Source organism: Podarcis erhardii, assembly GCF_964252035.2.
Source record: "Podarcis erhardii genome assembly, chromosome: 7".
Lineage (NCBI taxonomy): Eukaryota > Metazoa > Chordata > Lepidosauria > Squamata > Lacertidae > Podarcis > Podarcis erhardii.
In genome coordinates, this window is record NC_138511.1 from 77,682,444 (window position 1) to 77,708,447 (window position 26,004).

The 26,004-nt window shown below is 49.1% G+C and overlaps 2 protein-coding genes across 6 annotated transcripts; one reads left to right on the forward strand and one right to left on the reverse strand.

Moving 5' to 3' along the window:
- Nucleotides 1–7,601, reverse strand: LOC309345642 (uncharacterized protein). 3 transcript variants are annotated; one of them, XM_081868882.1, is made up of 3 exons: nt 7,468–7,601; nt 3,885–3,971; nt 1–2,429 (listed from the first exon to the last, which is right to left on the reverse strand). In XM_081868882.1, exons 2-3 carry the CDS (start codon nt 3,963–3,965, stop codon nt 276–278), a joined length of 2,235 nt encoding a protein of 744 aa, XP_081725008.1. In that variant the 5' UTR covers nt 3,966–3,971; nt 7,468–7,601; the 3' UTR covers nt 1–275. The 3 variants fall into 3 exon arrangements, with proteins under 3 accessions (XP_081725008.1, XP_081725007.1, XP_081725006.1); XM_081868881.1 differs by having other exon boundaries at nt 7,385–7,493; XM_081868880.1 differs by lacking the exon at nt 7,468–7,601 and adding an exon at nt 5,996–6,346.
- On the forward strand, nt 7,445–25,933 carry SMG9 (SMG9 nonsense mediated mRNA decay factor). 3 transcript variants are annotated; one of them, XM_081869170.1, is made up of 14 exons: nt 7,445–7,620; nt 10,536–10,692; nt 10,777–10,851; nt 11,736–11,979; nt 13,894–13,991; nt 14,284–14,396; nt 15,271–15,382; nt 16,600–16,695; nt 17,168–17,253; nt 18,514–18,620; nt 21,077–21,184; nt 21,442–21,567; nt 23,313–23,457; nt 25,166–25,933. In XM_081869170.1, exons 2-14 carry the CDS (start codon nt 10,549–10,551, stop codon nt 25,242–25,244), a joined length of 1,533 nt encoding a protein of 510 aa, XP_081725296.1. In that variant the 5' UTR covers nt 7,445–7,620; nt 10,536–10,548; the 3' UTR covers nt 25,245–25,933. The 3 variants fall into 3 exon arrangements, with proteins under 3 accessions (XP_081725296.1, XP_081725297.1, XP_081725298.1); XM_081869171.1 differs by lacking the exon at nt 7,445–7,620 and adding an exon at nt 7,827–7,929; XM_081869172.1 differs by lacking the exon at nt 7,445–7,620 and having other exon boundaries at nt 10,629–10,692; nt 11,719–11,979.
- Nucleotides 25,934–26,004: the final 71 nt, after the last annotated feature.

The window sequence follows — 26,004 nt, forward strand, 5'->3', positions numbered from 1 at the left end:
TCAGCATCTTTTGCTGTTTTAATTTTCACAGTCATAATTACATGAGGGGAGGGGAACAAAACAAAAGAAATACATCCCAACAGAAACAAGTTAAGCTTCACAACCAGTAAACCGTGTCAGACTAATGCTCCCCCGGAAGCAGCAGCCTTTTGTCTTCGGGTCCCCAGACATACAAGGCGAACCGCCAAGGGACCTGGTGGGCGAAAGGCTGGGGGTCCGCTCTCAACAGGACCTCCAGATATTCCTGGGGCCCTGACCGAGCGAGCCCACCTGGCTCAGCTCGAGGGGAGGAAACCTGAGAGGGTGTACACCCGCAGGCCGGGCCGCTGGTTCCTCACGTGATGCCAGAGGTAGCGGGACAGGCGCCGGAAGCTGGCTCCGCATGGGCAGCTGAAGTGGGCCGGGCGAGGGTGGCAGGAGCCGTGCCTGGCGAGGCCCGTGTGCCCTTTGAGGGACTTCCCACAGGCCGCGCAGATGAAGAGGGCTTCCTCCAGGTGCTGCAGCTGGTGCCTCAGGAGGTGCAGCAGACCACGGAAGGAAGTCCCGCATTCGCACAGGAAGCCCCGCCCTCGGCGCCGGGGCCACTTCTGGTGGGCGCGGAGCTGGGACACCCGGCTGTAGCGTGCCCCGCAATCGGGGCACCGGAAGCCCCACGCAGTCCTCCTCCTTCTGGCCGGCTTCCGAACCCTCCTCCTGTGGCTGCTTAGGGGGTGGCCCACCGCCGCCATCTTGGGGCCCCTCGAGTCAGGGTCCACCTCCACCACGATGAAGTCCTCCTCTGCCGCCGCCACCACTTCGGCACCGTAGGCCTCTGGCCCAGCCCTCCCATTTGCCTCCCACGGCTCAGAGGCCACAGGGATGCCGCCGCCCATGTCGTACTCCAGGTCCAAGACCTCAGGGTGGTCCCCCCCGGACGTGCCGGGGAGCAGGCGGACAACCACGGAGCCTTTGGGGGAAAGGTTGGCGGTCGCCGGGGGTGATGGCTGCTTGTTTTGTTGACACGGGTTTGGCATGTACCCCGAGAACTGCACGTTGGTGGCCTGGGGCTGTTCCCAACCACCGTTCTCGTCGCAGGCCGGATCTGTGTTGTCCAAGGTCAATGCGTTCCCGTACGGTACGGTTATAAACTGAGACTCTTGGTGCAAAGGGACCAGGTGGAGGGTGGCCAAGTCCACAGACGAAAGGTGAGGGTCTGGGTCCAGATACAGCGTAGATGCACCTTCCGAGGTTTTAATGATCACCTGCTGCATGGGGCTGGCCTCCACTTGGCCGTCCACGACGGCCCCCTGCTCGTCCGCCTGGAGCAGCACAGTCCGGAGGAGCGTGCAAGGGTTCTGGGAGACCCAGCCGGTGCCAAGGGCGGCCTGGTCCTTATTGACTCCGCCCAACTGCAGGGAGCTCAGGCTCACCGGAGCGTCCAAAATGGCCGCCTGCTCCTCGGCCCGGAGGAAAAGAGGCCGGAGGGCATTAACATTCCCCTGCCCGTCGAAGAGGGTGGCCTGCACCTCCGCCTCGTCGCCGTCCAGGATGATGATCTGGTTGTCGGCGTTCATGACCGCCGGCTGGAACAGGCCCCCCGCCACCTGGCCTTCCAAGATGGCCTCCTGCTTCTGCCACGGCTGCAGCAGGGCAACGCCGACGTCCCCATCCAAGATGGCCACCGAATGTCCCGGGTGGGCGGGACCGAGCAGGCCCTCTGCGGGCGGAGCACTGGCAGCCGGCAGCTTCCTCTGGTGCTTGGAGGATTTCCGCTTGCCCGCCTTCTGGGCCCGGGGCACCTGGAGCCTCTTTGGCTGCCCCGGAGTCTCCTGTGCAGCCAGCAGGCCGGACGCACCTTTTGCTCCCAGCTGCGTTTCGGCGGGCTTGTAAACATAGGCAGCTTGGGAGGCGGGGGAAGTGGAGGAGGAGGAAGAAGAGGAGGAGCGCCTGCACCCCTTCCTGTGGCAGACCTTGATGCCCTTCCGCACCAGCTTCAGGTGCCACTTGGTGTGCCGGGCAAAGTGCTCTGGGTGCAGGAACCGCTTGCCGCACTCCAGGCAGCGCAGCTTGCGGGGTGGGGAGCGTGCCCGGGGTGGTGGTGCTGCGGGCTTCTGCAGTTCCTCTTGGGCATGGTCCTTGAGGTGCTGGGCGTAGTGCCACTCTTCCATGAAGACCTGCAGGCACTTCTGGCACTGGTGAGCGCCGAACGCCGGGCTCCCGGGGGCGGCGGGAAGGCTGGGGCGCAGCGGGCAGGGGTACAAGGGAGGGATCCATTTCGCGGAAGCGGCCGACCGGGCAGAGGGGGAGGCTGGCGGGCGCTGAGCCGGAAGGCGCTGAGCAGGCCGGGCCGGGCGCCGGGCAGGGAGGTAGAAGGTGAAATAGGCCTCCCCGTCGTCATCGCTGCTGGAGGCGTCCAGGGTTTCCCAGGAGAGACAGTTCTTGGCGTTTTCCTGGTGGTGGAAGGAGAGAGAGATATGTTAACAGAAGATGTTAACACCAGACACTATTCCTGCTTACAGACGTAGGCTTTGTTTGGAAAAATAGAACGTAATTTGGAATGAGCTGATACAGAGGATCAAAGTTTCAATAGGGAATGGGACATATATAAACTGTATTTAAAAGAACACTGTAATCATTTGAGTTCTTTGGCAGGCTTTTAGTAATTCTTGCAACGTTGCAAAGACTGTGGATATTTTGGAGGGCCATAATGTGGAAGAACTATAATAGGCAGTTGATTTAGACATATAAAGGACCCACAGAGGGGAGAAGGGAAGTCCTGAGATTCGGAAGAATCTCGTTTGGTTTTAAAATTTAAATGTGGTAAATGTGAAATTTATTTTGTAAAATTAATAAAAATTATTTCAAAAAAAATAAGTGGAATGAGTTGATACAGAACGTAGCAGGCTATTAATATCTACATATGCTTAGGATAATAACACTACATCAATTTATACAGGTTGAGTCTTTTAAAAGAGGCCCCATGGAACATGTGTCCTCTTTTAAAGGACTTACCCTGTAAAACAGTGGTGTCCAAACTTTTTTCAAAGAGGGCCAGATTTGATGAAGTGAAGAGCCATGAGGGCCGATTTTACCCCTAAGCTTTTGAGCTTTTTTTAAGGGTTGAAGTTGTTGAAGTGGGTTTTTTTTAGGATTTTACCCCAGGAAATAAACTGCCACAGGGGCCGGATTAAACCAACTGGCGGGCTAGATTAGGCCTCCAAAATGGACTTTGGACATGCCTGCTGTATAAGAATGCATGGAAGTATATTACATTGCGTTTTTGTACGTATATATATTTTCCCTTATACACATCTTTGTTCTTTTCCCCCTGTCACTTCTCCCCCTTTTTTATCCATCACTTTATTCCTTTATAATTGAAATACTCTTCACCACTATAAGCAACAAGGCTTAATTTAGGGTAATGGGGATTATTTTAAAACCAGAATATTTTTACCAGTACAGTCATACCTCGTGTTACGTTTGCTTCACGTTGCGGCTTTTAGGGTTACGAACGCAGCAAACCCGGAAGTGTTTACACACTTCGCACATGTGCAGAAGCGCTCTATTGCGCTTCGCACACACGCAGTAGCGGCGCTCTACTTACAGACTTTTCAGGGTGCGAACGGCACCTTGAAACGGATCACATTTGTAAGTAGAGGTACCGCTGTATACTTGATTCTCCATGTGACCTTCTGGATTAGTGTAAACAGCTGGCAAACACACAGAATTTAGACAAAATGCAAGATTGGGGTGAGTGGGATTGTACACAGAAGAGTGCAGAACCCAAGGTACCCTCTGCCTCTCATACTACCCTCATAAGCCATGCGTTGGTGCAGATTTATAAACACGAAGCAATTCGGGTATCCCCACACCACAGGGAGAAGAGCTGAGACCCTGTTGCATACCAAGTGCAGAGGCAGTTCATCCAGAGACCCATCTTCCGTCAGCTCAATTTCAGCTCCAACATCCATCCCTCCCAAGTCCATAGCGCCCTGAAATGAGGAGAAACATCTTGAACGATCCTCACCTTCTCCTGAAAAATCAGAATTCACAACTGCAAGCCATGTCAAATGGGAAACTGATACACCCCGGACAATGAAATGGGCCAACCTGCTGAGCTTGGGACAGTGGGGAAAGGAGAACAGAAAAGATGACTCTGCTTATCAATTCCAGTCGGGCTCATGGGGCAAGACTGAAAGAGGGACCCAGGAGTCCTGGATCTAGAGAGCCCCTGATGCCGCCAAGGCCACAAGCTTTCATACAAAGCAGTTGCAGAGAGAGCCAGTGTGGTGTAGTGGTTAAGAGCGGTAGTCTCGTAATCTGGGGAACTGGGTTCGTGTCTCCGCTCCTCCACATGCAGCTGCTGGGTGACCTTGGGCCAGTCACACTTCTTTGAAGTCTCTCAGCCCCACTCACCCCACAGAGTGTTTGTTGTGGGGGAGGAAGGGAAAGGAGAATGTTAGCCGCTTTGAGACTCCTGAAGGGGAGTGAAAGGCAGGATATCAAATCCAAACTCTTCTTCTTCTTCTGCAGCTGCATTATTGGGCTGTAGAAAAAATTCACCATCCCTCCTTTCCAAATAACTTTTGTTCCTGAGCAAAACATGCAAGCTCCACCAATGGCAGAGTTGCCATTTTTGGAGATTCAACAGCCACTCCTTGACATCTCATAGCACTATCTGGCTCCCAGTCCCCCTGCTGCACAAGCCCTTACGCCAGCCTTTACGAACTTGGTGCCCCCTCCAGTTGCTTTGGGCTACAACTCCCAGTCCCATCAGATGAGTGTTGTAGCACAAAACATCTGGAGAGAGCTTCAGGTTGGCCAAGGATGCCTTGCACTCAAATGGAAACAGCCATGCACATTTTACGGAAGGGCCACAGCTCACTGGTAGAGCATTTGCATGAAGGCTCAATCCCCGGCAGCTCCAAGGAGGGACCCTGGAGAGTCACTGCCAGTCAGTGTAGACTGGTACTGGTCTCAGTGGCCCACAAGCTTTTTCCAGGTGGTCTATGGCTCATCTGCTAAAATGCAATTAAAAACCATGCAGCGCCTGGCACAGCATATTACAACTGCTACAGCAAACAGGAAAATCATTAAGCAGTCCCCCAAGACCCTCTGCAATTTTCAAGTGGTTGGTGGGGTGGGGGGAGAAATATTTACGAAGCACCGGTGCAGCAGGAGCTAGTTGGACCAATGGCCTCAACAAAGGCGGCTGCTCCTGTTCCTAACCTAGGAGTTCTGATTACGTGTCTTGAACAGCAGATCTGGCTGCCATTCCCACAATTAAAGCTCAGGAACTGCAGCTCACAAGCGTAACTCTGCAAAAACAAGGAGGAGACTGAATCCAGACTGTAGACCAGAGGGAGGTCACTGGACCACCTAGCTCCTGCTGGGACAGCTGTATGAAGGTGTGCAGCACTAGATGGGCTCCTATTTGCGATAATGTCGCAGAGATCCTGGCCATGTGCTGCAGCTTTTTTTGGGGGGGGGGGGGACATAACAGCACACCATCTAGTTGATAAAGCAGTGCGCATGCCACACAAAACGGAAACTGAGGCCGCCCATCCCTCCTTTAGCTCCACTGGGACCAGCAGAATGAATGGCAGAGACCCCCACCCTGGGTAGAATGAGAATCAATGACAGGCAGAGCCAGCTAATCCTCTAGCTTTGTCCCCCTCCTCCTCCCTGCTGAGAGGGCAACTCTGAGTCTGGGGAGGAGCAGGAAGCTGGCGGCCAGTGATTCCCCTTGGACTAGCAGTAAGTAGGAAGGCATGGAGCTGGGGCAGGCTGGAGTCGGTGGGGCAGCGCCCCATTCGAGCAGCCTCCGCTGCGAACCAACTCCTCTTCTGCGTTTTATACAGGAGGGGCGAATCCAGGCCAGTTCCCCTTCCAAGCCCCGCCTAGCATCTAGCATTTTTTCTCTCCCTTGCAGGGATCGGGTCGCCTGCTGGCTGCGGGCGCGCCCCCTTCCCCCCGGGCTGCAAACTTGCCTCCTCCTGCTCCAGCTCGACCTTACCAAGGCGTATCCCGCAGGCCTCGCCGCTGCTCCGGGCCAGCCCAGCAGACCCTCCCGCATGGTGCTCGGAGGGCGGCGCCCCGGGGCATCCGCAAGAGCCCGCGCTCCGGGGAGAGCCCGCCGCACGCGACCTGCCGCACCGCGGCCGCGGCTCTTCCTACTGCGGCCGCCGCCTCCCCTTTCGCAAAGCGCACGGCGACCGGCCGGAAACGAGCCCGGAGATTGCTGGGGAGGTGGGAGTGGCCAGGGCGCAGAGGCTGCTGGGAGTCGTAGTCTTTCGATTCCTTTCCTCTTAACACTCCCAGCCAAGCGCTTTTGGGTGACCTGCGGAACTCCCCGCCCCGTGCTCCGTCCCTCCGCTTAATGGCGCCGCAGGCTCGCCTGGGATTCACCACCCTTCGTGGTCACGGGGACCTTTACCCCCCTCCAAGTCAGGATGCTTCAAAGCCTGTGGGAGCTGAAAAGCACTCTGCACATGCTCTAGAAGGACTTGTAGAGTTGGAAGGGACCGCGAAGATCGCGCGGTCGTTTCGGATTGAGGGAAAGGAAGGGTGTGAGAACAAAGCGAGCCTAACGTGGATAAGGCTGCTGCGAGTTTGGATCCTAGTTGGCTGCTCTTGTTTTCAGTCTCTACAAAATAATTCTTCCAGGAGCGGTTTTTTGCTCTCAGTGTAGTATTGTGACACCCCCCCTCCCCAAAGGGGGCTCAAGGAGATGCTTGTGTGTCTTTTGTGAATTTCCACATTTGATTTGGATTTAGCTTAGATTGATTTAAACGGGGATTCAGGCAAATACAGGAAGAAAAAAAAAGTTTTTAAAGTGAAGACATGATTGACCTGCCGCAGCCTGTAGCTCAGTGGGCCCCCCTACTCCAGAGTAAACGAGTTGATTGCACTGAATGCTGTATTGAATTAGGCAGCCAGGGGTTGGTTTTGGTTTTTTTGGCGACACACTTCTACTTATTTTTATGATCTTGTTTATTAGCACCACCAAAATACTTCCCTTATGGCAAGTTCTAGTTAATTGCTGGGGAAAAGTTTTGTGTTGTAAGTATTAATTATTATTGTTATTATTGTTATTATTGTTATTATTGTTATTATTATTATTATTATTATCATCTGCTCCAACCATTACACGCCACTACCATTCAGGTGGGAAGCCCCGCCTACCCCATTCGCCCTGCCTGGCCTTTAGCCTCGCTCTGGTTTCACGCCCCGCCCCCGGAATGAGATCCATCTACGCGTGTTCTGTCGGCTTCTGACGCATGCGTATAAATGAAACTACTTCCGCAACGCTGCCTAGGCAAATGAAAGGCTCCGAAAGCAGCGCGGCAAAGCACACACTTGCCGAAGACTGAGCATGCGTCAATCCAAAGCCAACGGCGCTCACCCGTCCCCGGAGCGAGAAATGACGCCCAGCGCATGCGCGTTGGCTCAAGCAACGGTGGCCGATGAGGTCCGCAACCCTGCTACCTTCCGAGATGCGCTGATTCGCAGGACCGCATTCCAACCCGCATTCAACGAGGTGTTATCGCCGCCTAAGGCTACCTTCTGCCTCCAGGGACGCTCGGAGGATCTCTTTCCTGCGTAAGCGGGGCTGCTAGCTTTTACCGCCCCGCCGCTCAGGTATTTCTCTGGGACCGAGTGGGTAGTTCCAGGTTTTGCCCTAGTATCCATCCGCTGGACGTTAAAATGAGTTTGCGGTATCCATCCGCTGGTTGTTGGATCATATTTTCCTCTATATCCCTCCGCTGTATACTGCATTAGTGACGTCAAAACCGAATTATATGAGTGTATCCTTCCGCCAATTAATATAGTCCCTTTGCTTGCCCACCCCCACCCCCTGCCCAGAACAACAACCTATGGTTAGACCTTGCGTAGAAGCTATGACTTCAGACCTGGAAACTTTCCCTGTAAATGGAGGTAGTTAAATTAGTAAGTTGGGAGACATTCTGCACATGCTCAGAAGCATTATCATTTTCATGTGCCTCCCATGCTCCATTTGTACTCTTATTTATTTATTTTTAAGCAAGGCATGTTTACTTTGCTCTTTTTCCCCACAAGCTTCTCTTTATTTGCATGGAAACTTTAAGCAGGCTAAATCCGTTCCTCTTTCCAGGTTGCTAATCCATCTCCATATTGTTCTCTGCGGCTGCCTGTTGAGGTGCTTAATGCACAGCTGTAATGAGCACTGCAGGGTTGATTTCTCACGTTTGAAACGAGATCCAGGAAGGCTGCCTTACATTGGCTGTGTTCAGACATTGCAAAAACAAAAAGCAACAACAAACCATGGTTTACTGTGACAATAATAAGCCTCCCTCCCCTCATGCTGGTATAGCCCTTGTTTATATCCCAGTGTAGACATAAGGAAGCTTATGCTTCATGTTTTGATCATCTACATCATGCCATGTTGTCCACATTAAGCTTAGTGATGGTGTGTTTGAAACAAAGTCACTTCACACTGCGGCTTAGGGAGCTAGCTTGAGTTTCAGCAAACCATAGTGACCTCTACATATTTTAGGCTGCAACTGTCATCATACCCAGTGCTCATGGGGGTTGTAGTCCAGAACATCTGGAGGGCATCAGGTTGGGAAAGATTAAACATAGTTTGGACGTAATGCTGAAGCCAAAACTGGTTAATCAAAACTAGAAGCAAAAACTCCTGATCTTTTCGTGGCTATCCCTGGGAGGGAGGCTAGGTTTATTCCAGCCATGCTTACTCATGGCTTAGCTTTATTGTGCTATCTGGATGCAGCCATTGAGTCAGATGAGTGTTTAATCTAGGCCAGTAACCTTAAAAGTAATTTGCTGATCTAGGTCCCACTTTTGATCCCAAACTTCAACACAGTGCCATGTTCAACACTCCCTTCCTTTGCGCCTGGTCACCTTAAAGTGCAAGCTGGGCCCTTATATTTTTAATAGTTGCATGGAGGAGGGAATTTTGATAGGTACAGAGGAGGAAATGTTGCGCCTACTGAAATGTATACAACACAGCTCTTTAAACATCGAGGAACATTTACAGACATTTATATGCCGATCTTCAGTGAAGCTTCCAGTGGTTTGCAAAACCAAAGAAAAATTCTGAAATCGAAACAAAGTGCAATAAAATTACAGCATGCTAAATGCATTAGAAATCCTAAGAGAATGGAAATGCTTTTGCACGGCATCCAAAAGATAACAGTATTGGCACTAGGTAGGCCTTGCTGAAGAAGGGAATTGCACAGGCAGGACACCACCCCTGAAAATCCTTACCTTGAATGACTGGGGGCACTTGTAGAGAGCCTGCAGGTATCCCTTTAGTACAAGGACAGGTTTGGTACAGGAGCAAGGCTTCCTTCAGCCTTGGCATCTTATCACCCTACCCCTGTATACATCTGTTTCTGTTTCACAGCATTGTAGAATCATAGAATTTTGGATTTGGAAGGGATCCCAAGGGTCATCTAGTCCAACCCCCTGCAATGCAGGAATCTCAACTAGATCATCCGTGGCAGGTGGCCATCTAGCCTCTGCTTAAAAACCTCCCATGAAGGAGAGTCCACAACCTCCTGAGGGAGATCATTCCACTGTCAAACAGCTTTTGCTGTCAGAAAGTTCTTCCTGTTGTTTAGTCAGAATTTTCTTTCCTGGATTCATCGGTTCGGGTCCTAGCCTTACAAAAAAAAAAACACCACCTTTAAAAAGCAACAACAGTGATGCAACTCACCCAATGGGTGAAGGCAGATGATCCAGCCCAGCGCTGAGTGGCAGCCGTTGTTCTTAAGGTAGGGTCTTTCCTAGTCCTGCCTTCATGTTTGGTTAGTTCTGACATGGATGGAACCTGAGGCTGCTCTGCATCCTCTTGCTGAGCTGTGAGCCCACCTGGGAGCAGGTTTCAGGGCCTGAGGCCTTTGAGTTATCTCAAGCCTTGGGAAAGGGATGGGTAGGTCTGTGGTTGAAACTCAGTCGACTGGACTTTCAGAGACAAGGGAAGAATATTCGATTCCAAGTTGTACTTCTGGTCTTCGGGTTTTCATGACCGATAGTTTACAGAGGAAAAAGCAATTCCCACCCCCTGTTGGGTTTTGGAGTATTCTTAATAATCAATGCATGTGTGGGCATTGCACATGCTGCTTCTCAACATTCAGTCACACCCCAGCGTGACCAAGAACAACCCAGCGAAGGGTTGTTCAGGTACGGTAGGTATAGTCAAATCCAACCCTCAAAGGCTTCTCAGTATCATCCTTGATCTAGAAAAGGACACCTTCTTCCATACACATATTTTACACCTCAGCCACGTTCTCCCAAGCTGAGACCCCAGGCAAAGGACTCATGATCACAATGTAAATAGCAAGAGAGGCCTTGGCAGAGCCCTTTTCCTTTGTTATATTTCTCTGCTCTTTGCTTGCATCTTTCTGCCCTTCCCCAAAACCTGCTGGTTTAGTGTCTCTTAGCATCCTTGCGGAAACAGGTGACAATTGCTGTTTATGTACTCAGACTAAAGTTTGTTTCTCAGATATTACTATTATTTATTCAGCTTCTTAACTTGTCTTTCCGCCTCCCAGGTCCTGCTTCCACATGTCCGAGTCGGGGCACAGCCAGCCTGGGCTGTACGAGCGCCGTCGCCGCTGGAACCGTGACAAGGAGCTGGGTCACCAGAGCCTGTCTGGGCCGGGCCGGGATCGTGACTACATCCCCTGGGATCGCGAGCGAGACCGGCGGGTAATTTCCACGCTTTGGCTGCGATGGGAATAAGGTGAGCGAGCGACGTGGGTCCCCAAGTTGACCTTGTTCTACTCCTTGTAGGACCCAGTGGATGAGCCGGTGGGAACCGTGATGCAGAAGACACCCATCATCCTGGCCAAGCCACCTGCAGAAAGGGTAGGTTGGGAGACAAAATGCTAGCACGCTGTGGCCTGATGGGCCTTAGTCCCCTGCTCGATCCCATGGTTGCCCTCCGAAGAGGCCAGTAAGAGCTCCTGTGGCTGCTCTGGCTTGCTCCTGAGCAACAGGCTTGCCAAGCAAAGCTTAGCGGAAGTTATTGATGCTTTTGGTCATCAACAGTTGATACATAATAGAAAGCTTAGAGGTTAGCAGCTAGGGCTGGGCTATTGTTGAGTTTATCATTTATTTATTTTTCATTTCTTGTATATTGCCCTTCAGCCGAAGATTACAGGGCGGGGGGTGGGTAGGTGGGGGCCATTGTTGCTGTTGTTTTTTGTGTCTTTATTTTCGATTTTGTGATGTGGGAATTGTTTTGTGTTTCTTAATGTTTTATTTGTTGTTTACTTTTGTTCGTTGCAGTTACATATTTTTCCCCTGTTGTCAGTCGCCTTCAGCATGCTTTGAACTGTGCAGAGGTCTTATAAAATTATGTATTCTGATCCACTTCCTCGAGAGGAGTATTCTATGGACTTCTTAGCTGCCAATTCTTTCTTTCCTTACCTCTCTGTTTGAAAAGGGATTGGGGAGAGAGAGAGATTCCCTCTTCTTTTAATTTCATCTTCTCTGTGTGAATTTCCCTTTTAGAAGTTACATAGGGTGAGGTGGAGGAACAAGGAATCTGGAGTGTAGACACTCACAAGAGAAGGGACTCCTCTTTTCCACCCCGGCTGTTTTAGGTAGCACAGAGGTGGGTGGGTCACGTGCCCAGCTCTGGGAAGGAGGCAGTGTTGCATTTGAGCCAATGAGGCTGTGCTCCCGTTTCTGGCCGAGAGAGATGTTGGATTTCGGCCTCTGTGTCCTCAGCCTCTGTGTCCTCACAGTCCAAGGGGACCCCAACCCCCACTCCTGCTCCAGCGCCTGCTGCCGCCCCGGCCATAGAGAAGCCCATTGTGCTGATGAAGTCGCGGGAGGAAGGCAAAGGTCCTGCGGGGGCAACGGAGACGTCCGCTCAGCCCCCCGCTGCTGTCGCCAAGGTGGAGAAGGAGGGCCAGCGCCCCACGCAGCCGGTCTACCAGATCCAGAATCGGGGCATGGGCTCAACTGCACCCAGCAGCGTCATGGACCGTAAGTCATGAGGGATCATTGGCCTGTTCCAGACTAAAACAATGTAGAGACTTTGGGTGCTGCAAAGGCCAGCTGTGATTAGGAGAGAAGGGGCATGGAGGAAGTATTGGGGCCCAATGCATTGTCTACACGCTGCATCAAATACAGTGGCACCTTGGTTTAAGAACAGCTTAGTTTATGAATAATTTGGACTTAGAATGCTGCAAACCCAGAAGTAGGTATTTTGGTTTGTGAACTTTGCCTTGGAATAGGAACATGTTTCACTTCCTGTTGAGGATTGTTTCATTTGTAAATCGAGTCCCCCGCTGCTGTGGGAAAGCACGCCTTGGTTTAAGAACACCTTGATTTAAGAACGGACTTCCGGAACGGATTAAGTTTGTAAACCAAGGTACCACTGTAAAATTAACCAGTCTAAGGCCCTGATTTGTAATAAACTCCCATGAGAGACAGAGTGCTAAGAAGCACCCCTGCCAGTCAGGTATGCAAAGCATCTCAAGAGTGTCTGCTTTCACTTCTCAGTGTAACATTCTAGTCCACTGTGTCACCGGGCCTCGTAAAGTGTGCTTTGGTGAATTGGCCAACATAACTGAATACAGTGGTACCTTGGTTCTCAAACTTAATCCGTTCTGGAAGTCCGTTTGATTTCCGAAATGTTCGAAAACCAAGGCACAGCTTCTGATTGGTGCAGGCGCCCTGGGAACAGCAGCCAACAGCCGCATTGGACGTTCGGCTTCTGAAAAACGTTCGGAAACTGGAACACTTACTTCCGGGTTTTTGGCATTTGAGAACCAAGGTACCACTGTACATCCAGCACTTTGTGTGGCCATCCAAAATAAAGGCACCAGCATCAACCCGAGAGGGTGACAATGCAATTTGATGCACATCTGTTCAAAACTGTAAGTCCTATTGAGTTCATTGGGGGTTAATCTCAGGTAAGCGTGTAAAGGATTGTGGTCCTGAGTTAAGATGCCTGGATAAAGCCCTTGCACAAGAATGGACTGACACTTTGGAAGCACCAGCAGCTCAGAAAGTTGCCCCATTTCTGACTTGGCGCCCATTCCGTTTGCTTTGCTGTAGGATGGTGGTGGGGCTCTGGGCAAGGTGTTCCCTCCTCTCCCAAGTCACTGTTGCCCACTCTCTTGCCTGGTCTGCACATTTGCCCGGAAGAGTTGCCACTTGTCGTTGCTTGCATACTTGAAAGGGGGCGACTGAGCAAGCAGTGATAGGAGGAGGAAGAGTGGCAGGACCAGGAAACTCCAGAGGGTGGCAGCAGGTACTGTGGGCCTCAGCAGCTGCACAGTTATGTCTGTCCCTGATACTGGCCCTATACTTACCGAGCAAAGGGAGCTCCAACCTTTGTGAAGTGCTGTTAAATGGGAAGTCCCACGTATTGTTTTAGGCACCAATGGAGAAATCTTGCATGTATCCTCTCTTGGGTGTATGTGCTGTGCCTTCACTTTTAATCTGGCGGTGGGGTGGTTCCTAGGTGTAAAAAGTTTGGGGAACACTGTGCTAGTCCCTGTGACTGGGGATCAATGGACTTGGAATTGTTTGGGAATGTTTGGCGAAAGTTCAAACAAGAAGTAGGGCAGAGCAGAACTTGGGAAAGTCAGGCTCGCCTTATGAAATGCCATTGCTGTTCCTAGAAAGAGCTGCAGTATTTAATGGGGAGTAAATGGGACTTTTGAAAGCTGTTAATGATCACTGCCTGTATTTTATTTATGGGTTATTGGAATGACTTCACTGGAATGCGTTGTTTTGTTCTGTTAGGCCATTTTCACTTTTTTATGAGCTGTTTGGCAACCTTTTTTATTTTTGCATTAAATAACTAATCAATTAAATAAATAATAAATAACCTTTATGTGGGACTTATCACCTGGCCCCTGTTGACCTCAGACCCTCTTGCCATTCCAGCTGTGGTTGGCCAGGCCAAGCTGTTAGCCCCGGAGAAGATGAAACACAGCATCAAGCTGGTGGACGACCAAATGAACTGGTGTGACAGCGCCATTGAGGTACTGTGAAAGTCCAGGGGCTTCCTACTTACTGGTCATCTCTCATCTGCACCCCTTCCTCTTCCTGCAGCTTTCCTGCACTCCCCCTGTAATCCCACTTTCTAATTTCTCGGCCCTTGTTCTGTGATCAAGTATGCCTGCATTGGGGATGGGTTATTTCCCTGGGAACATTTCTCCACGCTGAGAAACGATGGTAACAATGCCTAGATAATCCCACTCTTTAAAACTCCTGTGATTTCTGTCCTAGCTGGTTATGTTTTACAAGTGTTTTCCCCCCTCTGTCCCACATTAGTATCTCCTGGACCAAACGGATGTGCTGGTGGTTGGGGTGCTGGGACTGCAGGGCACAGGCAAATCCATGGTGATGTCACTGCTGTCTGCCAACCAGCCTGAAGAGGATCAAAGGTAATTTGGGGGCTTGGCCCAGGGGAACCGTTAACCATAACTGCAGAGTCAGGCTGTTTAATGGAAAGGGTTGGATGATGAAGGGTTGGAAATTAAGAGAATGAATTGCATAAAATAAGGAAAGTAGTTGGGGAGACTTCCTCTGCTGGGAGATCCTCTTAGCTGTTTAGGGGGTGGGGTACCTGAAGATGCAGGGCAATGCATCTTGGGCATGCTGCAAGTAAAGCTTTGAAGATTATCGCCTTGTGATTTTGATGGACTGGAGACATTACTTGAGGCTGATGTAGCGGTACTAGAAGCCTTAAGCCAAATAACTGGCTGGTTCAAGTCAATATGTAACATTCATCCTCCACCTCCTCTTAATGGTTTTCATCCCCTATCTCCTCTGCCCTTAAACCTCCTTCATCTGTTTCTCATTTGTGTACTTGGAATCTTTCCTTCAACCACCTTGCTTCTGAGATTTCTGCCACTTAGATTCTCTACATCCCAGAATCTCTTTCCAGCCCTAAGCTTGCCTTGTCGCCACCGCCATCAGTTTATTCATTGCCTTCTGCACAATCATCTCAACGTGATACACAGTCATGACAGTAAAAACAGTTAAAACACAGCCTCATGAATCTGTTCCTGTCCCCAATATCTAAATAAGATTATAGTCCCTGCTAAACTGACAGCTTTTCTTTCCCTCACACTGACATGTGTGGCTGCAGACGTTTTCTCATCTTTTTTCTTTAAGCACTAGGAATGATGGAACATGGCATGCCTTCGCACCAGCTCAGCCAGTCAGTGATCAGTCTTCACTGCCACAAGTGGAATTCAATATAGATTTATCAACTCTGCTTTGTCTTCCCTGCCAATCCTTTCCCCTCTCTTCCAGGACATATGTGTTCCGCACTCAGAGCCAGGAGATCAAGGAGCGTGGGGGCAACCAGACCAGTGGCATCGACTTCTTCATCACCCAGGAGCGTATCATCTTCCTTGACACTCAGGTCTCTGCTTTGGTCATCTTTCTGCAATTGCCTCCGACTATCTTTGGAGAATTCGCCATGCAATGTCCAGTAGATCCTGGATGGGTTTAAATGCCAGACCTCCATTGCCTTGCCACAAACAGCTTGGGTGAAAGATCTATTTAATAATAGTAGTAGTAATAATAATAATAATAATAATAATAATAATAATAATAATAATTTATTATTTGTACCCCGCCCATCTGGCTGGGTTTCCCCAGCCGCTCTGGGCGGCTTCCAACAAAGATAAAAGATACACTAAAATGTCACATATTAAAAACTTCCCTGAACAGGGCTGCCTTCAGATGTCTTCTGAATGTCAGGTAGATGTTTATCGCTTTGACATCTGATGGGAGGGCGTTCCACAGGGCGGGCGCCACTACCGAGAAGGCCCTCTGGCTGGTTCCCTGTAACTTGGCCTCTTGCAGTGAGGGAACCGCCAGAAGGCCCTCGGAGCTGGACCTCAGTGTCCGGGCAGAACGATGGGGGAGGAGACGCTCCTTCAGATATACTGGACCGAGGCCGTTTAGGGCTTTAAAGGTCAGCACCAACACTTTGAATTGTGCTCGGAAACGTACTGGGAGCCAATGTAGGTCTTTCAAGACCGGTGTTATATGGTCTCGGCGGCCGCTCCCAGTCACCAGTCTAGCTGCCGCATTCTGGATTAGTTGTAGTTTCCGGGTCACCTTCAAAGGTAACCCCACGTAGAGTGCATTGCAGTAGTCCAAGCGGGAGATAACTAGAGCATGCACCACTCTGGTGAGACAGTCCGCGGGCAGGTAGGGTCTCAGCCTGCGTACCAGGTGGAGTTGGTAGACAGCTGCCCTGGATACAGAATTGACCTGCGCCTCCATGGACAGCTGTGAGTCCAAAATGACTCCCAGGCTGCGCACCTGGTCCTTCAGGGGCACAGTTACCCTATTCAGGGATGTGATTGCCAAATTTGTTGAGCATCTAGGTGAGTGAAGAAAGACAAAACGAGTAAGAATATAAATTGGTCACGTTCTCAATTCACAGGATATAATGTTTCATCCATGAGTTGTTGAGAAGGAGGTAGCATTGTTCAGTAGGAAAACCTAGTGCCCTAGGAAAGGACTAGCTTTAGCTAAGAAATGAGGACTGACAACAGAGTAGCCTCAGGTTAGAAACTAGGGTGAACAAAACCCTACAAAGGCTTTTTCCTTTTTCCCTCTCTGTAGCCCATTCTGAGTCCCTCCATTCTAGATCACTTGATCAACAATGACCGCAAGCTGCCTCCGGAGTATAATCTACCTCATACCTACGTTGAGATGCAGGTAGGGATCATTTGTATGTGTCGGGTGATGGTGGCGGGTGTGGCTGCAGAATCTTCACCTCTGGCAGATGATGGGGGGTGAACCTCCCTATAGAGACAGGTAGCTCCCTGTCCCTTTGGTCCTCACAGTGCTAAGGCATAAGTGAAAGCAAAGCTGGAGAAATGGGGAATTCCTGCCCTTTTCAAGCCAGCTTCTTGGCTCAGTTCTGTTATCTTCTGTAATCCTTACAATATAACTCTCCCTCAACTCTTTTTTCGCTGGCCTTGTCCCTTCAATAAACTCATCTGACCCCATATAATGCCAAAGGGAGTTTCCCACCAAAAGCGTAGCTGATTTTGAAGCATGGTGCTCTCAGCACAGGAGCAAAGGTGTCCTTTGGCCTGCGTTCTTGAGAGCATGCTCAGATCAAAACCTTGTACCCTGAGGTCCCAAGCTCTGACCCGTCTCCTACTCACACCTGCTTTCCTTCCAGTCCCTCCAGATTGCTGCTTTCCTCTTCACTGTCTGCCATGTGGTCATCGTGGTGCAAGACTGGTTTACTGATCTGAGCCTGTACAGGTGAGGCGTGCTAGTCACACAGCCGTAGGAAACGAAAGAGTCAAACCAAAGGCCCTAGGCCAGGCTTCCTCAAACTCTGCCCTCCAGAAGTTTTGAGACTACGGTTCCCATCATCCCTGACCACTGGTCCTTCTAGCTAGGGATCATGGGAGTTGTAGGCCAAAAACATCTGGAGGGCCGAGTTTGAGGAAGCCTGCCCTAGTGCCTCAGGGTCACAAGTTAAGCCCCTTCGTTTTCCTGCTGCCTAAGCAAGAGGGCTGGGCATAATCTTTCCCTGCAAACCTGAACCTGAATTCTACATTTGGGTAGCATGCAACTTGTTCCCACAAGTGGTGGATTTTGCTACCTCTATAATTTAATACAAATAAGGCATAATTTATTTTGTGTCTGGGATACTGCAGAGAGGTGCCAGCTATACCGGATGCTGAAGATATGACCCTCTGAGCACTGGGAACTTTACTCAGTCCCTAAGATTTCATTGGCATTGGATTTGGGTGTCTTTTAACTGGAGATTACTAGACAAAATATAGGACCTCATGTTCTTTATACTATGCTGTTACCAGTAAGTTAAGGGAATTGATAGATTTCAGATATGCACTTGTCCTCATTTTGTTTCCTCAGCTCTGAAGTTGTGCGGGTATATTTGAAAATTCAGAGATTTCGAAAGCTAAATTGCAGGGTTGATCTTGAGAAAAATTTGCAGTCTTGAGAATGGATTTTTTCTTTTGGTGACTCTCCTGTTTGTTGGTACTTAAAATCCTCGAGAAACACCCAGTATTTCCAAAAAGTTGGTATTTTGCGCTATACATCTTGAAGCGGTCTTGACAAGAGGAAAAAATGTTTGTTTAGTATTGTAAGTTCTGAGTGTATGTCTGGTTGTGATGGGCTGGTTGGGTTTGATCCATTTCAGACAGTATAGGGGTATCTGTTTCTGTGGGTACTAACTGGCCATCTTAATGCCAACCAGTAGGTGCTAGCCCAGTATCTCTGGATGAAAGAAAAAGAAAAATGCCTCTTTCACCTTCATGCTTCTGTTGCCATCTTTCAAGCTGCCCCAGCTATTTGTGCGCTCAGAATTGGTATCACTTGGTTTCCCTTGAAACAGCAAAAATTTAAAAATGGCCGGTAGCAGAAAGCTCCTGCAGTGTTTCCATTCTCAATTAGAGGTGGGACAAGGTCTATTCAAACAATGCTTCATCTTACTTATTCATTGCAAAATATCATTCCTAGTCTTCAACCGCTGCTGGCTTTTTGTTGCAGGTTTTTGCAGACAGCTGAGATGGTAAAGCCCTCCACTCCGTCTCCCAGTCACGAATCCAGCGGCTCCTCTGGCTCGGATGAGGGCACAGAATACTACCCGCACATTGGTACGAAACAGCATAAGCACATCTTTATTGGGCTGGATCAGTGGCCTGTCCCATTCTCACCCCAGTATCCTGTCTCCAAGAGTGATTGCATCTGGCAGGGTCCTGCGATGGCCTACAGCAGATACCTGCTCAAAGGGCCTCCCTAAAGAAAGATAAAATTGTATCTGGGTACTCCCAATGAGAGCAGCAACTGGCGGCCAGGCATAGCAGCAGTTCTAATGTTCTACCAGACCCCCAATTCAGGGCATAGTGGAAATTTAAGTGGCCTCCAGCCATTTGGTGCTTCCCAGACAATGTTCCACCAATAAAGGAGGGAGACCACAAGAGAGCCCTTTTTCCTGGGATCTGGAGTGGGCAGTGGGGTGGAAAGCAAAGGATGGTGGGGGGTGGAGGCAGAGACCCAAGGGATGGAGAAGGCATGGGATGATGAAAACAAGGGGCATAGCAGAAAGAGGCCACCGATGGCATCTTAGTTGGTGTTTCCACTTTTTCCCAGCTCTTCTCTTGAAACACAGCTGAGGTAACCCAAGCTGCAAGCGGGATCCTAGATTGTGTGTTTGTGCAGCGTCTTGGTAGACGTGACAAAATAACGCCCACAGCCATTAACAGCTGCCAATTCGGAAATCTGAACAGACAACTCCCCTTCCTATGAGCGCCACAATTGGATGAGTTCTGGCTTAGGGTGGGGATGGCCTTATCTCTTCTTGTTTAGATTTGAGCAACCTTCCGGGTTGGCGCCATCGCCGAATGGCGGACTCCCTCCGAGCTCCGGAGGGAGCCGGCTCGGCAGGGGCTGGGTTCTACCGCGCCGGCGACGCGGGGACCCGCAAAAACCATGGGCACGGAGCCCCATGGACATGGTGACTCGGCTGGCACCTTTAAGCCCCCCCCGGCCCGCGAAAGAGCCTTTTTAAAGGCTTCGGAGCGGGCGCCGGGGGGGGGGTGGTGCTTTGAGTCCTCCGCTTCCCCTGCCGAGCGAAGCCGCATGCCATTTGGCGGAGAGCGCTGGCTTCTTCCATTGAAAATTTGGATCCAAAAGAACAACCCGTGAGTAATTGGAATATGGATTAAAAAGAGGGTTAAATTTTTAAAATCCAGAGCGAGCGGGGGGGGGGGGGTGTATAAAAAGGAAGTCATCCCCCCCCCCAATTGTAGAAGAGCCAAAACAAAGGACTTAACAACTAAGATCGAGAGTGACCTTATCTTGATGAATTAGTGACTTCGCGAGGGAAAAATATAAGATTGAGCTGGAGGAGAAAAGTGGAATTTGATCTAAAAAGCAACCCACCCACCCCCCGGAACCCCGGGAGCGATCGGTGAAAATGCCTGGGGAAGAGAAACGGAGGTTTTGACAGCTGTCAAAGAGCTGTCAAAACGGAAGAACAAAACAGAGACTTTGTTATGAGGACTTTGCCGGCTACATTGGTTGTAAATTGGATATAAAATGTTTCAAATAAGGATCAACAAGCTACTTGGATTGGTGGATGTGATCTGGAAGGGAACTCAGTTACTGAAATCCATCTAGAGGAGCTGAGGGATATTGCAAGTGTTTTTGACTGGAAATTTGAACAGTTGAACAGAACTTTTTATCTCCTGGGAAACTGCAGAAATGGAACATTATTTTGTCTACAGAGGTCTACACACTACAGAAAACAATGGATGTAAATGAAAGGGACATGACGCAATGTTTTGCTCCTGAATAACAAGCCTCTGCAGAGAAACTAGAAACTTTTGGAAATAGAACATTTCGGCAGAAGAGCAGGGAAAAAGCAAAAAATAAAAAGGAGGAGTGTGATTAATAAGAATAATGAAATAACAAGATCTGGACAGAACTGGAAGTGGGAACATTTGGGACATTCAGATTTGACAAGCTTACAGAAATAAAATTGGAGTTTTTGCTCCTGGATATAAAAATCTGGATAGAAGAAATGGGCCCCTTTTTGAGATAGACTCCTTCTATGATTGGACATTCGAATTTAAAAATGACTGGTAAAGGACTAGAGAGGTTTGGGTTTAGTGAGATGTGGGAACCCCAGGAAGATATCAGATGTCGAGGGATATTGGGAACGCAACCGGGAAAGGGGGGAGGGAAATCTGGAATCCAAAGGGTGCAAAACTATTTTTTATCTTGTTTATTTTTATCTGCATTATTCTTGAAGGGGGGGAACTCGTGGAAGGGAATTAGGTCGATCTTAGGGGATGGGAATTTTCGAAAAATTGGGTTATTGATGATAAGTGTAATTTGGGGATAAGAATTTGTTGAATTGATTTGTTAAACTGGAAGACAAGAGGGGGGGGAGGGGAAGTCCTGGTTATTGGAAAAAGATTATAAATTGGATTTAATTTGTTTTAAATTGGAAAACTTTAATAAAAATTATTTATAAAAAAAATAGATTTGAGCAATCGGGACAGGCACATTTAGGACACTTGTAAACCTCCCTCCCCCCCCCACCTAGTTTTTCTCCAGAACAAAGCTAAGAGGGAGAACTTCTGCCCCCGGAACCTGAAGCAGATGCACCTGGTTATTGACAAGATTATGATGCACTCTCACCTGAAATATAAGGGTAATGTGCCTCTTTCCAATTTATTTGAAAGGCCAGATTGTGGAGCTTAAAATAGCTAGAAGATGAAGCCTGCGAAAGGAGGCAGTGTAGAGACTTGCGCTTTCTCATCCCAAATACAACAGGTTGCTGACCCAGTGGGCCAGCAGGCAGCAATGACTTCCTGGCTGCCACCTATTAAGCCCCGGAAACCCAGAAAATTATATTTCAGGGTATCTCAAGACAGTTGTCTGCTTAACCGCACTGTTTCTTTCCACCAGGCACCCTCTCCATGCTGGAATGCAACATATTTCCTGGCCTTCCTCAAAGTTACCTGGACTCAGAGGTCAACCTGTTCTTACTGCCATTTATGGACAGCGATTCGGATGATGCTCTGCCTAGGGCAGGTGAGTAGCTGGAGCTGTGTCTCCAGCCCTTTTGCTTGATATTTAAACAGGTAGAAGGTCTGAAGCCCCCACTGCCTTCTGCCTCTGGGCAGCTTCCTCTGCCAACTGCTCCCCAACATAATTGAATCCACATTTAATATTTAGCTCACCATGTGAGCAAGAGAGCAGGGCTGGTGCTCAGCAGCCATTTCTGGTATTTTGATTCATTATGAGTTTGTATCGAATGGCATTGTTTGCTGAACTCGTTTTCTGCTTTATTTATACACTGCCATGCTTTAGATATGATTACAGTGAACGCAATGTCTGCTGATTTTTTAATATTGCTACTGCAAGCCACCTTGAGCACAGCGTTGTTGTTTAAAAAGGTGGATACAAATACTAAATCAAAACTGAAAAGCAATGCACAGCATCTGTCTTACATCAGCCTTAGAAATCCTTTCACCTGCCTACCATTTTCTTTTTCATATGAATTAGCTGCAGGTGGCTCCTGGGTGGAAGATGGGATGGGGATGACAACAGGCTTAGCCCTTTTGTGTGCTCAGAATCCTTCCCTTCCAGCGATCTGCCAAGTTAGTTCTCTCAAAAAAAGAGCTTAATGGTATTCGGTGGTATTCCACTTTTACTCAGAGTAAACCCATTGCAATTGATCATGACTATGTTAGGTCCATTAATTTCAGTGCGTCTACTCTGGGTAACTTGGGACATGGGTGGCGTTGTGGTCTAAATCACAGAGCCTAGGGATTGCCGATTGGAAGGTCAGCACTTTGAATCCCTACGACGGAGTGGGCTACCGTTGCTTGGTCCCAGCTCCTGCCAACCTAGCAGTTCAAAAGCACATCAAAGTGCAAGTAGATAAATAGGTACTGCTCCGGCAGGAAGGTATACGGCGTTTCTGTGCGCTGCTCTGGTTTCATCAGAAGCGGCTCACTCATACTGGCCACATGACCTGGAAAAACTGTCTGCGGACAAACTTCAGCTCCCTTGGCCAGTAAAGCGAGATGAGCACCGCAACCCCAGAGTCGTTCACGACTGGACTTAACTGTCAGGTGTCTTTTACCTTTACCTTTATTCTGGGGAGAAGATAGGCTTTTACTAGAAGAACAGTTGGGGTGAGGAAACTGCAGGAAGGGAAGGCTTTAAGAGCACATTTTGCTGCCTACCCTGTTTAGCCAAAATAGCAGAATTATGTTGCATGAGTGATTTAGGTTTCCGTATGGATTGCATATAGTTCTGCCCTGATATGATGAATTGCAGCAACCCTGGAGCACAGAGCAAAATCCATCCACTGAATTTCTCCCTACTGCTCCAAATAACACTGCAACCTGCATCCCCAGTGTACTGGGCTGGTGGGGGGTGTGGATTGTGTGAAGGTGTCCCTCCATCCACCTTGTGCCTGTGAAGTTGGTGCCAGTTTAGTTTAATCCACTGAAAGCCCCGAAACAGGGTGTTCCACGAGGGGCTGAGCCAGCCCAGGACCTCCTGGGCCGGTGCAGCTGTTTGCCTGCCCTTTCAACCCAGTCAGATGCGGGTGATGGCCCCATCACGGCTTGAACTGCCACCTCAGTTACACCAGGTAACAAATCACTTGCTTGCTTTTTCCTCCTAGGATCAGTGTTTTTTTATTATTTGATAGGTTTTTTTCTCTCTCATTACAATTCCTTTTGGAAAGGGCTGTTTGCATTCTGGTGAAAGCTCCAGATGCCCCAACAGATGGAGTAACCTTCCTTCCTTCCTTTCCTTTGCAGCCCCTGGGAGTGGCCCCCTCTTCTCCCTCCTGCCTGGGTACAAGGGGCACCCCAGTTTCCAGTCTTTGATTGCCAAGCTTCGGAGCCAGATTATGTCTATGTCCCGGCCTCAGCTGTCCCATACCATCCTGACCGAAAAGAACTGGTAAGAGTGTGTGAGTGTGTGTGTGTGTGTGTGTGTGTGTGATTTTGGTGGTTGAAGTAGCATAGGAGAATGACTTAAGAGGGGTCTTAACTTGGGGGATTGCAAGGCCCATTGAGCATCCGTTCTCGTCAGGCAAGTCACTCTCCATGCTAATCATTTTATGTAATTAAATAATGTTCCAGCTTCCCACACCTGGCAAAGTATGCTTCTGCTTTCAAAAGCTCATGTCACAATAAAGCTTCATATTGAAGGTGCTAGGCTCCCTTTTGAGTTGAGCGAGTTAATGTGTCATCACTTCATGTACCACCCTGCCTTGGCTGGTTTCAGACAATGGCTCAGACCGCAGAGCTGAGTGTCCTGTTAATAATTTCCCTCGACCCAAGGTCGCCCAGCTGAACCTGTTACATAGGGGAGGAAGGCATATTTTGCATCTCTGTGATGTCCACACCAAGAAAGGTGATACAGACCAGAATCAAATTACCAGCCTTCTGGTCCCCATTCTCTTACCTTAAAACAATATTTTCTTTCTTAAAACAATGTTTCCTGTCACAAAACCTTAAGCTTATTGCAAAGCTATGAAATTTTAAAACAGCTGGCACCTATCACAAGCGGTAAAACCACACTTCTAACAAAGCCATAAAATTAAACGTATTGTAAATTGCTAATTGCTCCCAATTAGCCAGAAAGGTTTGTTTTCACAGAGATAGCAACCTGCGCATCAGACTCTTTAACTGGCAATGCTGAGATGCATATACTGGACATTTGTGATGTCTAAAAGTATGTTATTCTGAAGACTTCCGCTCAGAACAGAACAAAAATTGCTGTATAAGATGTACCTCATCCTTTGAAATGTCTCCATCTTAACCTTTGCACGTGATTTAAGAGGATTTTAAACCTAGGGGTGTGAGAGTCAGGAATGCCTCTACTATAAACGCAATGTGAGTTTCACTGCATAATGAAAGCTGCCTCACTTCTGCGAGCATGCATGCTCTCAGTCTGTTGTGCACTATATAGATCATCCTCAGGAGATGCAAGAGGTATTAGTAGCCACAGTAAACAGAGTTGTGGGCAGTTGGGTAGCATTGTGAGCCGCAGTGCATTTTAGAGGGGCACCAGTCACCCTTACGTAGGAGTGAAGAGGCCTGCCCTTCTCCTGGTATGCCAGAGAAAGGGCTGCCAAATTTCCTCTGCATGCAGGCCTACTGCACAAGTGCAGAATCAGATTTCAGATGTAAAATCTGCCTTTGAAGAAGCACATTTGTATATTAAAGCAAGTTTCTAGCTCTCCTGCACACAGAAATTTAGAAACAGGATGTGGCTGACAAAAACTTGAAAACCTGAGTTTTGTCTGTGTCAGGCATGGATTCTCTACCCTGTATTCCTTCCTTCCTTCCTTCCTTCCTTCCTTCCTTCCTTCCTTCCTTCCTTCCTTCCTTCCTTTGCATGCCTCGGTTTTCTGGGGTTTTTGTATCTTTCCAGTGTGCTCATTCTCCCTTGTTACTTGTTTCCAAAAAAAATTAACACAAACACGTGTGTGTGTGTGTCTGCCATTTGAAAGTAGAAATAAATAATATACGTATGCAGATTAACTTGCCATAACGTTATGGGTATTGTGAGGCTATTGTGGAACAGAGCAGATAACTCAGTAGAACCCAGTTTGCCTCTGGGCTGAAGCTGACTGCCATGTTCCTTTCCCTCTCCTGGGCAGGTTCCACTATGCAGCTCGCATCTGGGATGGTGTGAAGAAATCCTCTGCTCTCTCCGAGTACAGCCGCCTGCTGGCCTGAGCGTGACATCCTCGCATTGGTAGCTGCCGAACAGCAGCCAGGCTCCCCCACCCCCTGAGCTGGGTGGGCCAGGGCATCTGAGCCGGCGTCCAGAGGCACAAAGCGACATGTGTCTTCCAGAGAGGGAGCTGTAGGGGGTGGGCACTAGCCCTCCTCTGGTGATGCTATGCAAGGAGCAGAAATGCAGGATTAGTGTGGTGTCCCTACTGGGCCACCGTACTGCCTGTCGCCCAGCATGGGTCTTGCTCCGTGTCTCTTAGGGCTCCGATTCCCACCTACATGCGAAGACGGGAGAGCTCTGCATGTCTTCTCATGGGCTGTGACTCCCTCCAGAAAGCAGAAGCCAGTGTAGGAGTTATGACAAGAACCACCAGTAACCTCCTCCTACCCTTCTAAGCAGGAAAAATAATATCTCTGCAATTGCAGTGGTGAGTCAGGGCAAAGGTCAGTGGGGAGCGAGAGTTGTTGCTTTGTATATGTTGAGATAGTACTTCCCTGTAGTCGAGTGTGTTGCTCATAACCTTCCATTTTGAGGGATGTGGACCCCGACGCATCTCCCCCTCCTCAAGTCTCTTCCCCTTTCCTCAATCCAAGCCTAGCTTTCTTGTTCCTGCAGCAATGTGAGTTAAGAGTAACTTCCCTTTGGGGAATATGACATTCTTGTTTAATAAATTGTTCGTGCCGTTTCACGTTGTGTGTGGCTTTCCCTCCCAAAAAACTCTGGACTGCCTCCTTTGTTAACAGTATCTCTAGTGTGGGT